The following is a 17480-nucleotide window of genomic DNA, read 5'->3' as shown; positions in this document are numbered from 1 at the left end:
CACGCACTGAAGCTCCATTGAGAAACTGGACAACCAGCTGGGATAACGAGGCTGGGAAGAACGGGGTGAACTCTGTTTGGATAACGCACTCTCCTCCATTAAAGGGAAAATACACAAAACTTGATGGATGCTGTTGTGCATAAAGTGGAAACTGTCCCTCTGTGGATTCCAGGAGTTGCTAAAATTTGGTCTTCAGTAAAACTACATCTTCACAGCATCACACCATTTTTTTTAACATTTTTGCTCTGATTTTAAACAGAAAACTGATATAATATTGCCATCCATGACATCTAATTCAAATGAACTTAACCAAAAAGATAGAATAAATAATCAGATCCACAGTTTTTAAAAGCGTTTGTTAAGCTGAATATTTTCTATTCTGCTCTTTATGGAGTAATTGAAATATAACAATGTGAAAAAGTTAATATTGACAGACTATTACTTAGTAGGACTAAATATTGATTTTGAATCAGGAGTTGCTCTAAGAATTTCTATGTTTAAAGGTGTACAGCCTATGAAATCAAGCTACTGTTGCCTTTTTGTCATATTTTCACCAACTCTCAACTGTGTCACATATGTCACAGTAAAGGTGGGAAACACATCACTTCTTTCCAAGACCGAATTGGACTTGAAGACAGAAAAATTGCTAAGCTGTCTTTATGCCATCAATGTCCAGGTTCTTGGAACATCATTGAGCCACTGACCTGTTTGGTGATTTATGAACGACCCCCGCTGCACCACTGCGACATTTTAGCTAATTATCTTAATCATTTTTCACAGTAACATAAAAAAACAAAAAAACAACAACTTCGTTTCGCTGCATGCTGTTACTTGGACAATAAAATGACAACTTTGAAATCTCAAATGACCATAAAGTTGAGGACACCTGATACTTTCCCCCATCTATGTTTGCTCCTCCTGCGGCTGAACCCACGAGGAGAAGGTGGAAATCTTCCTGAGAACACCTGCGTTTACTTAAGAGGCCTCTGTGTGTCTGGTCAAGTGTGAGTGGAGAGGCATGCCAGGCATACAGGGAATGCCAGGGTGTCACTGTGGGAAGCGGGCTGCATGCATACACACAAACATTTTCTTCCTGCTACTTTAGTCTTTGCACAAAACCACAGAAACCGCCCCTAAAGCCGGCCGAGGAACTGCGATGAGTGTCCCTAGACAAACACATATGGCTTCTAGAAAACCGACTGGCTCCTTATTGAGGGGGTGGGGGGGTTCAGGGTGGAGGCTGTTTGTCAGGAGGTGAAAAGACTAATGTGGTCCAAGCTTTAGCCAGAGAAGCTCAGCCTTCGCTGACCTCTGAGCTGGAACAAAAAAAGCCACGTTCATCAAGTGCGTCATTTTATTCAGGAGGAGAATCAAAAGAAACAAGCTTGTTAATATGGAAAACCAATTAAGAGGCAGAGTGCTCGAGAATCTCCGACAGAGAGGGAGAGAGAGAAGTGGTGGGGGGGAGGAAAAGAGGAGAGGGCAGACTCTATCAAAGACTCTTGTTGGAATTAGTAGCAAATGTCTGCTTTGGGGGGTTTTCTGAGCGACTCGTCGGGCTTTAGCAGGGGAGCGCACATGTGCGGCGAGCGTGTGCGTGAGGCTGAGGGGATGTTGGGAAGAATGGAGGGATGTCACGCTTTGTTTTTCTGCCTGTTGATTCTGAATGTGACCAATTAGTGAAGCAGAGAGAGACACAGAGTGTGGGAGTGGAGGAGGAGGGGGTCCAATCTCTTTCACCGTGAGAGTCTGAGGCCGATCTCTGAGTCAGAGCGGGATGAAAGCAGAGGGGAAGAGAAGAAGAAGGGAAAAAAAGAGAAAAAAACAGGGGCAAGCTACTACATAATGAACATAATGACAAACAAAAGGACTTTTCAGTCATTTCTGCTCGCTTTTCCTCAGACCCCCAACTCAGTTTGACGGCTCGGCGATGAACTGCGGGGAGGCCGGGGCGCGTTTTCTTTTCTTTCTTTCTTTTTTTTTTTGCTACAAAAATGTGAGTCTTTCATGTGAAACTGAAAACAATGACATCTTTTAAAACAAACTGGAGACAAAGGTGAGCAAAATCAGAAGACGGTCAGCCAGGAAAACAATCGTTAGGCAAATAATCCTCTGATCTGCCAATTTCAATTTTAAATATGTACATTTTTTTCTAAATATAGTGACAAAGTTGCTAGATTAGCAACATTGGAGTAGCTAGTGGTAAAGATATCGACTAATCGCAAATCTACCAAAATTAAGAAACTCAGTGCGATTAATCGGTGAACCGCGATATATATATATATATATATATATATATATATATAAAAAAAAATATATTTTTAGATAAATTTCTTAAACATCAAACAATGTCCCCAAAACTCTCCACATACTTTAGTATCTCAGCCATTAGAAACATAAATCCGATGTGGGCATAAAAAAGAGTCCATTCAACTGGCCATATGTTGCCAAAATAAATTAAGCCAATTGAAAATTAGTGTCATATTAAATATTGTGCCAAGGCAGTATTTTGCAAGGCATTACATTTTTTTGTGTCAGAGAAACCCATCTGTTAAATATGGAGATCCATCTTAAAACTGAATCTCATCCATTGTTTAAACATTTGGTTAGACCAAAAAAAAAAAAAAAAGATGGAATAGTGAAATTATCCAGACGATGGTTATCAATGAACTTACCAAACAGAGAACTTGAATTAAATTTGTCTCCAATTATCTCAAATGTTGTGAAATCAGAAGGCTACAAACTGTTTAAAGGCATGTTCATCTCAATCGATGTAAATTTCAGATTTTGAAGAATGAAATTGTATCTAGAATATTCTCTCTCTTAATATTATGAAACTAACTAAGAGATATAACTTTGGTGAAGCTAGTAGACATTAAGCAGGAAGGTTTACCTTGATAAACAGAGTAAGAAAAACAGCTTATGTGTCTTTATTCGGTGACTATAATATATCATTTATGTTGTATACGACTACAACTCCCATGTATGTTTGTGTGTGTAAATGTGTACCTGCTGCAGGTCGGCCAGAGAGTACAGGTGGATGTGCTGTAGAAGGTATTCCCTGGGAAAAATCCTGTTAGAGACACAAAAACATTTACTGCATCATTTTCCCCAAAGCAGATCAACTGGTTAACATGAAGTAATTTTACACTGATGAAAACATCTAAAATCTTTCTTACCCATCAGATAAAAAGGAGACTGACCCCAGTGTAGTTTATTATGTGCCACAAAGAGGCACATGATTGTTAGCCTTGTTGTTATTTCAGCATGCAAACATCTGACACCCTGCTACCTCTAAATAAAACCTCAGGATTCCTTCATATGTAACCTAGTTAGTAACCTGGCCATCGCCTTGCTTCGCCATTACGCTCAATTCTCATCTCCCTTCAGTGCTCCGTCTGGGCTTTCTCCCACTGAAGTGGATTTCTACAGTAGAATTTCAACTGGGCCAATCAGCAAAGAGGAGGAGACGTTGTGAATGATGACGACAATTTTCTGCGTTGTTTTAGATTTGCAGTCTGCCTGCAGTTTTAGCAATGGCAGGGGAGGAAGTGAAGGAAGTCGTTCAGTCCGTGCTGGCCACGCTTCCAAATACTGAATTAACATCAACAGCCAGCACTGCTATCTTCTCATCAGAGCATGATTATTTATAGTGCAAGCAATATCTAGTAAGCTTCATAGGGCCAAACAGCCCAAACATTAGCGATTGGATCAAAATTAAAACTTTGAGGGTGCAGTCCTTCTGCACGAAGCAAAGATTAGAACAAGGGGCTCGGTTTTACCAGGCTATCTAATTAGTAAAATGTCCATTTGTGTGTATAAAGCCGTCAATCAATATAAATTGACGGCCCTGTGGAAACCTGAGAGGTTTAAGCGAGCATCAAGAAGACCAAGAAACACAGCCAAGGATTAAGGGTCAGGGTTTAAACCATCATCCCAACCTTTGAACATCCCATGGAGCAATGTTCAATCTGGAAATGGAAAGAGAATGGGATAACTTCAAATCCACAGAGTCATGACCGTCCCCTAAACTGACTGACAAGGCAAGAGAGCAGCAACCAGAGAAACAACCTGGAGACCCATGAAAGCTTAGCTGGGAGAATCTGCAGAGTGGCAAGAAGAAAAGCCATTGTTGAAAGAATCCATTAGGAGTCTTGTTTAAAATTTACCACAAGTCACTTGGTGTTGGTCTGTCACATAAAATCCCACTGAAGTTTGTTGTTGCAACATAAAATGTGAAAAAAAGTGAAAGGAATATAAATAATTCTGCTTGCAGCAGTAATACTTCAAGGTTAGAGATAGTCAATAATAGAAGATTGTCTTCAGTGTGTGAAGACGGAGGCCTCCTCTCAGACAACCAAGATAGACGGAACCGCGTTAAATCCCGTCTGAAGCTGTGATGAGTGTCGCTGTGGTACATGGACGCGTGTGATCCAAATACGCCACGGAAATAGACGCCACCGATAATCTGATGTTTGGCAGGTTACCAACGGTTACCACATCAGCATTCACGACAACAAACACGCGCAGACACAAAAACTGAGATTGTGCCGCGCGTGTTGATCTTGATTAGAAACACTTGAGAGCTAACACATTAGAAGATTAGATTAGAAAGGCCTCACACAGAACAGCAACTACTTAAATATTTGTGTTTGCAAGAACCAATATCCCTCAAGTCTACATTTTACAGCAGTATATCCTGAAGGATTTTTCCACTGCACGGGACACGCCTTTTATTAAAACTGTTATCACTCTGGGATTATGACGGTTTGCCAAAGGAAGGTCTGACTTCACTAAGTGTGTGCAGAATGAAGTAAGTGTTAAGGTGTGTGCACAAAGGTGGCAAATCAAGGCTTTCCATCACCAAGTTATCTCACCCTAGTTGAACTTTCAACAATTATGTTGCTGTGAAGTGTCAGAAAAGCTGCCAGGATGCAAAGTTGCTGATGAAAAGTTTTACTCCAATAAACCTATAAAAAAAAAATTCTGTAAACCGGAGAGTTCAGGAATCATCCTTATTAGTAAACAGAGAAAACACACCAGAAAGTAGGGGATGAAAATGAGTGTTTAATAAGACAAAGCTGGGTTACTAAACATCAACCCAAACTTTGCACATTTCACTACACACTGCTTCCACCTCAAGGTTATGCACTACTGTGACTTATTCTGTCCCATAAAATCACACTAAAACACAGTTATCTAAGGTTGTATTGTGATAAAATGTGACAAAGTTCAGCTACAGGAATGTACATTCATTTTACACACAAGTAGGCATCCTCTGGTTTGATTCAGATGGTAAAACTAAATCAGTTCATAATCAAGTGGACAACAGCAGAAAGAGTTAGTAACTCTTACTGTGCACCATTATGTACTTTCAAAAAAAGACTGCACCAGAATCCCTCCAAAAAAAGATCGGCTGGTCTACTTGTCTGCATTTTTTGTGAACTGATTGCAGGACATGAGTCAACTTGACCACACAACATTATTTATCCCAGTATCCCTGGAAACTGAGGCCCTATCATTCCAACCATAGTTTACAAACAGCTTTAAACAACCAGCTGTGCTTGTGACAGTTTACAGTTTTAATCCGCTCATTTTTTATTTATTTATTTATCCACATCGGCAGCAAAACAGGAGTAAACAGCTTTTAGAAGAACATTTATTAAGCTCCAGTCTTATGACAAGTCGCTCACGATGTTCTGATTGGCTGCTGTTCCCCAGGAGCCCGCCCCCTGCACCTGACGAAAGCGGTTCTTTCCTCTGGTCCAGCAGGAAGCCGGTGCCGGCGTAGCTGGTGTGTTTTGTGGAAACAGAAAGAACTGGAGCGTAGTTAGCACTAGCACCGCTTCAACAGTTTGGTGTAAAAGTTACACTGTGTCTGTGTGCGTGTGTGTGTCCACAGATTTCTCTTTTCAGACCCCCGGCCCCCATGTAGACGGATGACATCAGGAAGGTTTTAGCGCCACAGACCTCATCAATCCTGGAGTGTTTGGAAGTGGTGGGCCGCTGGCCGCCATCGGCTAATGGGACAGAAGTAAACACAGAAAGCCGCAACGCTTCTCCGAGCAGCAACTCGCTTTATTTAGCTGATCTCGGTCGAGCAAAGAAACATGAAAATACTTGAAACTTACTGATGAGAATGTAAAAGTAATGTTTCAGGATTTTCACCGGAGCTGTTATTCGAAAGGAGACGAAACGTCACAAACCAGAGGGGAGGGGTAGGTTTACACTACTGCATGCTCAAATTACGGCCAAACTAGTGAGAAGTTATATAAACAAATAAATAAATAAACGTATGCCTCTGTATACGTCTCGGTTCATTCAGCGAATCATTAACGTCAAAGTTTTACATAAAGCAAATATGTAAGGTTCAGCCTAATGCCGAAACGCCTTCAGTATACCAATCACTAATGGTAAAAATAAGGTTTTTGGTATTCTGTGTAAATACACCATTGGAGTAACACTGTAAAATATTGTGATGACAGTTATGATTAACCCACATGTTGACTCTTTCCTCTATTTTTCCTCCATAATCAAAATGCCCCCACCTCTTCCTGTGAGCGCAGATGCCATTAAGGTATCAAAGGAAATCCATCCCTCCAGTTGAATACATGACATGCATAGAGGTCACGAAAACCTGGCCTATTAGAGTTTGCATCCAAGCAGTCCCTTACAATCTTATTATTGCAAATATTAATATTTTTTGTGTATTTACTAGTGCCATCAATTGATTAAAAAAAATGTGAGCATATTAATCACACTCAGATCATCTGAGGAGATGTTAGAGGTTTGCATCATCACAAATATTTAAATATATGAAACACAGCTTGTGAATTTCACCATATTAGTGGAGGCAATGGAGTTATTTTAACTTTTCTTCAATATAAAAACAACAAAACAGGGGGCCAGTTCAACTGACCTATAAAAGCATCATGTTTTCATTGATTTCTTTACTTGTTCTCCTTCCTTCTTCATCAGTTTCAAGTGTTTCTCCAAATGGCCTTAAGAAGAAATAAAGTAATCTGACTTAGACAGTGAATGTGTAACCAAGAAAACCGAATAGCTTGTGAACCACATTTGACCATATTTAGCTGTTTAATTGTCTAATAAACAAAAGGATATCTGCCTCACACACAAATCACACAAACCTCCACTTTGTATTTTGTTAAAACGCAAAGTTAGACCTAAAAGCTGCAGTCGTACTGTGCATGGTGTCTTGTTGTCAAAAGCTGTAGCAGAGCTGCAGTAATTGGTGTAATTTCATCTTCAGGGTTTCTTTTCATTAAAATGATAGTTTTATTTTAGTTTCCAACCTGCTGTAACATGAAATTGTTCCTAGGGGTAACAAAGCCAATTTGCCGTCCTTGATTTGCTCCACCAGGTTTACAGTCCGACCTTTCACCTTAAAACAGAAGTTTTTTTAAGGGGTTTTCATAAGGCAGCTGTCTAGTTCAAACACATTGAACTAGACAGCTGCCATGTGACACAACTCAAGTTATATTTGTTCAGATGCCATCAGAACTGATTTTGTTTTGTCAGTGTATTTTAACTGTTCATATTTAAAGGCTTATGAAGAGTAAACTCAGAAAGCACAGGTGTGAGAAAACAAGCCAGTAAACTCGTTTCTGTAAATGACTTTTTACATGAGCTCCTGCTCAGTAAGTACACACCACTCGTAATTACACATCATTGCCAAGCTTGTTTGAAAGAATCTTTCAGAAAAGATTCTTTTTAACGTTTAAAATGCATGAACTGAAGTTTATGTGCTGTAGTCGAAGCCTCACTACAGAAAGTTTTCATCTTTTAGGTGTTCATGTTGCTCATGGGAGCAACTTGCAGTGCTCACAATGAAAATGCTCAACAAATTGGGACCGAACGTCATATGAGATGAGAACTAGATTAAGTAAACTCAACCATCTTCTCTTTTTTTTCCCCCCCTTCATGAAGGATCTAATTTGTGTTGCTTTGATGGTTCTGAGTTGTATCGTTTCCAGAGCCTCAGGATGTTTACTTCAGGTTGTTTAAGGAAAGAGCAGCTGCTCACTGCATCATTCAGGATTAACTAACCTTTTACCGGCTGACACATATTCATCATTGCAAAACTTTTCCACCCGGAGCCTCTCACCTGGTTGTTTACTTAAAATTCAGGTGCCGACTCTGCGTTTTAGGGCACAGAAGAGTTCGTTTTCACTCTCAATTTTCTTTTGAAATGAGAGAGCGGCGTGATCGACGAGGGTTCAAAAAGCAGAAGTGAGGTTTCAGGCGACCTACCGTCGCCTCAGGTCTTCGGCGACCGTCGCCCTGCAGCTGAACAGGTAGGCCCTGAGCGACTGGAGCTGCTGACGGAGGCGCAGCACCGAGCTCAACGCTTCACAGTGTTCGTACAGGCAGGGGTTGAGCTGCTGGATGTCCAGCAGCGGCTCCTCGTACACAAACTCCAGGAACTCCTTGGCCTGTTTGGACACCTGCAGGAGCACGTTAAGAGTTTATTCTTGGGTTGTGTGCACCGAGCACCGCCAATACATTACACATAATCCCAAGCAAGCTGTACTTTCCATGCATGTTTTGGATGAAGCAGGCTTAAAGTACAGTCCGACATAAAGGCTGCGGTTTGCGCAGATTAAAAAGGCGGGATGCGACACGCTCGTCTGTGAGCTTTGGATATGCCTGGTGATTTTCTTTACATGGTGAGACAAGGCCAGGCTGGCTGTGTGTGCTTCCCCACCTTGTGTTTACTGGTGTCCCAGTTGTGCAGCAGCCGCGCGGGGATGAGGAAGGAGTTGTCCTGATGGCAGCTCTGGCAGTAGTACCAGCCGCTGTAGTAGCAAACTTTGGCCTTTCCTTTGGACAGGCCGACCGGACGCTGACAGCCTGAGGACAGAGAGAGAGAGAGGGGGTCAGTAAGCATGGGGGCAGTCGCTACTTATGAACAAGGTTTTCTTATATTGTTAAATAAAAATGTTTGGATTTTCCAGATTTACATTTTCAGACCTTTCAGACGTCATTGTAGCCATTTTTTGAAGCAAAAATACAAAGCCTCTCAGTTAATCTTTGGGTAGTCAGACTTTATTTATGGAAAGTGCAAAACCTAAAAACTGTAAAGAAAGAGGGGCAAGACCATGATGCTAATGGAGAACGTTATGATGCTTAAAAAGAAAGAAGTAGGGATGCAACTAGTGATTATTTTAGTAATCGATTAAACAATTATTCGATTAATCGGATAGAAAAAAATGGCACATTCTGCAGATCTTTTTATGTAACCACTTAAAACATTTTTTTTATTAAATATTAGGAATAGATGCCAATACCAAGGTATTCATGCACCCTTCAACGGAAAAAAAAAAACTAAAGAAAGACTATTTAAAAGTTGATGTTTTGAGCTTCAAAAACAATCTTCCTGTCCATTTCATCAGAAGGATTCCTTTTTTTGTAACTCCATCACAAGAACCCTAACTAAGCAAGATCTCTGAACACCAGCAACTCCTACAGACCTTTTTTTTTCCTTTTTACTATTCAGCCTGATATCTTCCCTGGCCTGCTTTGTCTTCTCAACCCTTTAAAGTTTGTGCTTCACCCAAACACCCGGGTCCGCTCTGTGATCAGGAACACCCAAACATCGGAGTGCTGAAGGGCTACAACAGGTGTCCCTTATCCACACCATCTTAGAGGATATAAAGCCTGGAGGGAAATAGAAAGATCCGGAAGAAAAGAAATGGGAGATGGTTATCGGTTATTTCTAAACAAAAGCAGAACCTTACCTAAAAAAACAACAGAAAAAAAAAAGAAAGACGGAAGTAGCTGAACATGTGTCGGCATGTCCACGGTGCTCCAACACGAGATGGAAGAAAGAGAAGGAACAGACTATTGAGAGATGAGAGGAAAGAACGAAGGAGAGACAACAACACGGACAGATTAAGACAGATGGAGGGAGCCAACGCGGCTCAGGTGGCTCGGCTAGCTTCCTGTTATCTCTGTGTCATCTGATCAGCACAAACAATGCTGTAATCAACATTTAAAGCTATATTCATCCTTTATCTGATAAAAGACAAAGAAAAAAGATACCCATGCTGGAACTTAGAGACGCACTGAAGCTGTAAATGTTAGTTCTTTATTGGAGAAGTTATTTTCTTTCCAGTTTTTTTTCTAAATCAGTTGCGTCACTGGATCCCATATAAACACACCAATAAGCCAAACCGTTAAAATTATAGCATAACGTAATATGCATGCTAACGTCAGAGCAAATATTAGACTTCTGGGTGTCTTCTGGGTGTTTGACAACCAGCATGTCATCTGTTGGTTCATGTTTAATGCTTTAGCCTAAAACAGAGCAGATTGCTCCTGTGTATCCAGCCAAACTATTCCTATTTTTGAGAGAGGTCCTATGGAGTCATTATCAGTTTTAGTTCCTTACGTTTAATAACAGACTGTCATATCCTCCTGACTACCAGTAGTTCATTTCTAAACTTGAATATCTCCCACCCTCTGCATTCTACTGAATTAATTCCTTTTGGTATCTGGAGAGGACATTTAGGGCTTTTCAATGATACCACATATGAAGGGGTGGGATTTTTGTTCGTATCTTTTTCTAATACATAAAAATTGCGTTCATCAGTAATAACACATTTTATGGGAAGAGACACAGTAAGTGCATAAAACCTTTTATTACCTTACAAAGAATGTGGGATTTATAAAAAATGGTGATTGGACAATATTTTTTTTCCTTGTAGTCGGGAGGATATTGCTGTGAGTTTAGAGAAAAGTTGTAAATTGTCAGAGACGTTAAAGGCTAACGGCCCGTCTCTTGTTTTAGCTGATTTTAACTGTTTAAAACAACTCAAGTTCAAGCTGTTTCTATCAGGGGGCACAATTACGTTAATGTCAAAGATCTAAACTTCACCTAATCCCACCCAAACTTGTATGTTACAACACGTAAGTTGTGTTTTCAAAAACTTCACCTGGGATTTATTTGGCCAAGAAAACAGTGACAAACATCACACATACGGCTCTGCATTTTAAGGAAATACTATTTTTTTTAGCGTTGGTTCTTTTAAATTGCTAAAATGGAAGATCATCTCACTTACCTTCCACCACTAAACCATGGGCATCGCAGTAACTATGAGTTAAGGGGTCGTGTTTACTGTGCTTTGAAGATAAAAAGTTTAAAACTTCTTCTATTGGTGTTTCATGTTTTCTAACTATTACGTAATGAAATTCACTCAATTTAAACAAGAAATAAAATATCAAAGCTTTAATTCTATGTATTTCTTAGAGATTTAAAATCAAAATAAAAAAATATATATATATATTTTCTGTGGTAATGGAAACCACAAAAATTAACAGTTATGACTAAAAACTACGTCTAAAAACTGACACAAGCCTAATAAAATTAAAGATTAACCAACCACATACTGACATTCATGATTTATAGACTGTAGAAACGGTGAAGCACTGTTGGCTTTATTGTTGTATTTTTACAAAGTGGTGTTTTAGGTGAGCAAAGCAAAAATGTGTAACAAAAGTTACTTTAACATGATTCCTCATTAAATGGTTAATTTCTTACAATACAAGTAAGAAATAGAAGGGAAATCAAGCACGTGTGTATAAAATTTAATCTTTCAGAGTTTGCTAGCGTTAAAAAGATAGAGCTTGGATGGATTTTAAAACACATCGATAATCTGGTAAAAGAAACTGGGTGCAAAGACACACCTTTGTACTGTGATTTTCTTGTACAAGAAGAAAACGGTCAAGTTTGAATTAAGCTGCGTAATAAACTCAAATTTGTTTTAAAATAAATTTCTTATATAACAGCTGCCTGTCTCAAAGGGTCACTACAAAGTTTATTCGCCGTAAGAGAAACCTATTCTGCAGCTGTAAAATCCGTTTCGCATTGACACGAGAGCAAAGGTCTGTGCACTTCCAGCTACGATCCCGACACACAGCCCCGGCCGTTTGGTCTCGTAAAGCTTTGGTACGGATGATTCACATCTGTGACTGTAAGTGTAACTCGGCAACACATCAGTCACACCGTGTTGGCTGGCTTGCCATTAATCCCTTCAGTCGCTACGAAACCTGTACTGGTTTAATAAAGAAAGAAACCTGCTAACATGAGAACCAGTAAGTATTAAACATGGTTTTGTCTTGTTTGTCTGATGTAGCATTGAAATTAACCGAGGAACTGTAATTTGTAAATCAAAATTGACAGAAATGAAAGCTGGAAAACCACCAACCAGTGTGAAATGAATTCATGAGTTTCACTTTTTGACTTGAATTAGCGAGACAAAAAAAAAAAAAAAACACTTCAATGACATTCTAATGTACTGAGACTCACCTGCATACATTTTCTTGCAGATACCATTTAAAAAAAACCCCAAAAAACCAACATCCATAGTGCATATTTTTAGCTTCGATAAAGTTGGGCTAATTATAGAGGTGAGCTCATGCTGGTGTTTGGGGTGGATGCTCTAGCAGTAAACCACAGTCCACCGGTGGCGAGCCAGCACGCCGGGGCCATGGTTAGCAGTCAGGGAAACACTGTGTCACTTCGAGGAAGCAGAAAACCGCCAGAGCAGTTCGCCGGCCATATGTGGCCTCGGATTTAGTCTGCCTCTGCTGGGACCGCGGGAACAAAGAGGCTCACGTAAAAAAGCCCAGAGACGCTCGCGAAACCAGAAAGCCTTTACCTCAAATTCTATATCATGAGTACAAGAGGTCGAACACACCCACACAAACAAACGCACGGAGCCAAGAGTTTGTCCAACTGCGCGCTATAGCATCTCTACAGAGGAGGACGAGTTTGACAGAAAACATCAGCTGCACGGTGGAAGACTGACAAGAAGCAAATAGCTGTAAAATCTTGGATCACTGAGCTGTTATTATGAAATAAGGAGTGTTTATATTATATGCATATAAAATCTAACTTGAGGACTTTGTGAGTCAGACTGACATAGTTTGGTCTGTGCTTACTAATAGTGAATTAACCAGAGAAAATTAAGGGACTACTTAAACTAAACATGTTTTATTTATTTTTTGACTGACGCAGCCTCTTTTTGCATAAAAAAAAACAACTAATTCAATTAAATTGATCACACAGCTATAATTAGCCCATTTAAATTTGCCTCAGTAATATAAACAACGGCTTGATGAGCTGAAAAAGATGACATACTTGCGTTTACCAAAATAAAACACAGCACAGTCCCTGATTTAACGAGTTTTCATCTGTCCACTCCTGCTTAATTCAGAAGAGATTCAAGCAAATTTTTCCAGGCTGGCTTTAAAATCCTCCCTGACCGATCTCGATCTTGGTATCCTGCCACATATAAACACAATTTGCTTCAGTTCCTTTAAGAGTTTTGCAGCCTAATAACTCCATAAAAACCAGAGGAGTTTATAAGCTCTAGATGAGTCTAACAGAAAGCGATCTAAAAAAGAAAAAGGCATAAATGCTCTTGATTTGAAAGATGTGTGGTTTTAACACTCAAAACTTCACCACAGATGTTGTCCAATGCAGTCTCATAATTCACCTTGACGACCTTCCATCTGTGTGTCCCAGGACAGATTGTATTCCAACTGCTAAACTAACACAGATAAAGTAACTCTGTCAATTTATCTGCATGAAATGTTCCCTTCAAATAGATTGAACACCTTAGAAAAGAATTACTCAGTACTGGGGATTTATGAACGCCATGATTTCTGGGTGTTATGAAGGGTCTCTTCTGATTTTGGGGTATTTAATAGACAAAGAAGTATACATTATTGTCAACGGCATTACAAGAGTTTTGGTTTGTTGTTCAGATGGAGACAGTCATCAAGAGGAACCATCATGGCCTTCAAGATTTCAAAACACAAAAACTTCAACTTCAGTTCTGATTTTTTAAGATCATACAAAGCCCCTTTTTTTTTTTTTCTTTACGTTGTTATTTTATTTTATTTTACTTTTTCTTCTTGAATGTTCGAGTAACAAATAACAGTTCAACCAGCAGAGCAACAACTGAATTTTCTGCTGGTCTCTGATCTTTTATGCGTCTTTCTGGGATGAAGAGGAAGAGGGACAGAGGGAAAGATGAATGGGAATTCAAACGTGGCTCAAAGGTCCACCGATTGTACTGCGGCTCTCTGTAGTGAGAGAGGGTCACTTTGACCTGTTCACACCGGGAGAGAGCGCGAGAGAGAGGGATACGGAGAGACAGGGAGAGAGAGAGATGACATCAGGGCAAGAAGAGGACTCCTGCTTTCATCTGCCCGCCGCTGGTTCAAACCACCACACCTCTGACAGGACACTGCTGTGTGTGTGTTTGGTCTGTACATGTGTGAATTAAAACTGAAAAGACGAGAAGCGTGAGCTTTGATGTTCCTCATTCATAGCGACCAAACACTCAAATGAAAATGTGAACAAATGGAGAGTCTAAGATTGTGTGTGTATGTGTGTGTGTGTGTGTGTGTGTGTGTGTGTGTGCGTCTGAGACTGTCAATCTTTTGAAGTGAACCTCCAACTTCCGCAGTTCCCTTGAATTTACCGATTCCCACTTCACTCGAAACACCCCGCCACACCCGCCTTTCGAAGCTAATGGACTGACATGGTAAATCAGGGGCCTGAGAACGGGATCCAGTGCAACAACAGGGCCACCAAATCAGGAGGCCATGTGTGTGTGTGTGTGTGTGTGTGTGTAAATCGCATATGTGTGGAGAGGTTAAGGGAGCAACAGGGAGTCAGTCTTCAAACGTAAAGCATTTCCTATAAAAGGAATGTAAAAAGTAGCTAGCTTTATGTACAGTAGCTAGCTGAATACATTTTTTTGCTAAGCAACTAGTTGTTTGATACATATGTGGATGGAAGCAGCAAATGCTGGAAAATCAGATTAAGAGAGATTAAGAAAATAAGAGTGGAAACTGAAGATGGGTCTAGCAGCTAATGACCTGTTTGTTTTAGCAGCTTGTTGCTTGTAGCCTTAACCACCGTTAAGTCAGTGAAGATGTCTGCACACAACGCAATCTTTTGCCTGACAGAAAAAACCTGAGAGAAGATAACATCATAGATTCATATGAGATTAAATATTTAAGATCTGTGACACATTTAAGGCCGGCTTACATTTCATTTAAAGAATTTAAGACATTTTATTATAGTACCTCCGCTAACTGTCGCAGCTAACCTGAGACAAATAACAGATTGTCTCCGATCTGATTCTCATTGAAATGTTTCATCTTAAAAAAATGATAAACAGCAGAACACCATGGTTTTAAAAATGGAAAACTAATTATTCCTCTTTTGTACTGGAATATTTCTATAAGTGCTTTACAGTATGTAGCCTTTAAAGTAGGTGAACCTGCATCTAGAATACACTTTTCCATTCAAGGAGCCACTTTTGCAATCAGTACCACAAAATAAAACTCGTATATTGAGCCTCAAAAAGTGATTTTATAAATACATCCGAAATCAAATGTTTCACTATGAAAGCAAAGGAAATGAAACTAGAATGTATTTGTTTTCTATAAAATGGAAAATGAGTAAAGATAGGTAGCACAGTTTGTAGTTGGTTACTTTTAAAAGTTTGTTGTAGATGCTGCATGCATAAGAACTTACAGGAAAACTATTTTGTTCAACAGCAAAACCATTTTTCTTCTTTTTTTTAAGAGCCACAGTGGCGGACCCAAAGAGCCAAATGGGACCCCAGAGCCGCAGGTTTAAGACGCCGGGGTCACGAAACTTCATGTCCCCTTAATCTCTAGTACTGAAGCAGCTCATGCTGGATGAGTGAAAAAGGAGGAAAAGCAGTAAAAGAAAAAAAAAATTGCCTGTAAAAATCTAAAATTACATTTTTTAATCTAAATTTTTAAACAGAGTTGCAGGTTTCTGCTAATTAACACAGCAGGAGAGTAAGAAGGGATACTGTCCCTTTTGAACGGGTGGACAGCGGGAGAAACGGAGACAAAAACAGGACATGGCTATGAGCATGAATGAACTGGTGAAAGCAAACAGAATGAAAAGGTAGAAGAGAAGAGCAATAAACGGGCTGAAGGAGCCGAGGTGCGCGCTCTATAGAAAACAGACGTATCCAGCTGTCCCGTCCATCCAGCTCTGACCTGAAACCCCTCCAACAAACCCCTCCGCTCACAGCTGTCCACTGTAGCGTCCCCCGGGCAGCTTTCATTTGCTCTCATTCACCCACAGGTTCATTCATTCATCCATTTTTCCTCTCCACCAACGCTTTAAGCCCGCCAATTATCATCAGTTGGCCCCGGACGGCCCCCCATCCTTGTTCCCGTTTCAGCTGTCCTTTCAGACAGAACCCGCATTAATAAAGCCAGTGGTTACAAATAAAAAGGGAGGTGAGCTGCGATTATTCAAAGCCCTCCAAAAGAGAGAGGGAGAGGAAGCCCACGTTTCACACCCAAAGGGAGTAAAAGCGCCGCCTGCCATTCGCGAGGTTGTCCAAGGGTCTGGTATGAGGACTAACTGGAATATTAATGGAGAAGGCAGGGATTTAATAGTCCTAATCTGAAGCAGGGATTTAAGAGTACATTAAGAAGAAGAAAAGAAAATCTAATAAAAGTGAAGTTAACCGAGGTCATGCAGTGGTTTGGGAGTCTTGATGAAAGACCTCCATGTTTTACTCAAAGTCCACATTATTAATGTACAAGTTAAAGTAAATGTGTAATAATAATGTTATAAAAAAGAAAATATGATGTTGAGTAAAGACGTTTAAAGAAAAAAGTTAAAGCAGCAAGGCATGACGTAATCCAGTTGCTTTTATTCCTGCCACCACTGGAACGTGACACGCTGATAATCACTGTGGGGTTAAAACAATTAACCGGATTAATAGAGATTAATCGATTGTTCAAATAATCGCCACCTAATTTAGTAATCGATTAATCGTAAACTGAAAGAAGGCCATTTGCTGAAGGAACGACAACCTCAGAGCAGTAAAACTGTAAAATAAACATTTACATTTAAGATGGAAAAAAAAAAATTTGTCTGTTTATATGGTTGGTATATAATCATCCTACACTGTATTGATATTAAGTCAATGTTATTCTTTTAGCTACATCCTTTGTTACAAATGATCAAGTAAAGAAAAGCTGCATTACTGCATTTTAAGCAATAAAATGCTTATTTTCCTACTTACAAAAGGAACTGAATTCTTTGTTTATTGGCATCTTTTAATGCATTTCTAAGACTGTATAAGAAAACCTTAAATTAAAAATCTACAGAATGCGCCAGGTTTGGTTTACCAGATTAACTGATTAATCATTTGAATAATCAACAGATTAATCGATAAATAAAGTAATTATTAGTTGTAGCTCTGAATTACTGTTAAAAAAAAAGTGAAGTATACCTTCTGTTCAAGATGAATTTATTACGAACTAATCATTTGCTACATTTAAGAGTAGCTACATTTCTTACTCCACACAGCATCACTGGGTAATTAGACGAGCTATCTGCTCAGGTAGCCAAACAGACTCTTTAACAAACACGCTGCTTTTTT

General features: G+C 39.7%; 1 protein-coding gene across 1 annotated transcript in view; it reads right to left on the bottom strand.

Moving 5' to 3' along the window:
• plekhm3 (pleckstrin homology domain containing, family M, member 3) overlaps window positions 1-17480 on the bottom strand; it is a 43887-nt gene that overhangs the window by 16027 nt on the left and 10380 nt on the right. The window contains exons 4-6 of the mRNA XM_015016540.1: window positions 8726-8871; window positions 8272-8465; window positions 3010-3073 (exon numbers count right to left, since the gene is read on the bottom strand). Of these exons, the coding sequence (XP_014872026.1) occupies window positions 3010-3073; window positions 8272-8465; window positions 8726-8871 (404 nt within the window). The remainder of the gene's footprint in view (window positions 1-3009; window positions 3074-8271; window positions 8466-8725; window positions 8872-17480) is intronic.

The sequence above is a fragment of the Poecilia latipinna genome, unplaced genomic scaffold (assembly GCF_001443285.1).
Source record: "Poecilia latipinna isolate Pla-1442-1.1 unplaced genomic scaffold, P_latipinna-1.0 Scaffold2032, whole genome shotgun sequence".
Lineage (NCBI taxonomy): Eukaryota > Metazoa > Chordata > Actinopteri > Cyprinodontiformes > Poeciliidae > Poecilia > Poecilia latipinna.
This window is presented reverse-complemented; position numbering and strand designations above follow the sequence as displayed.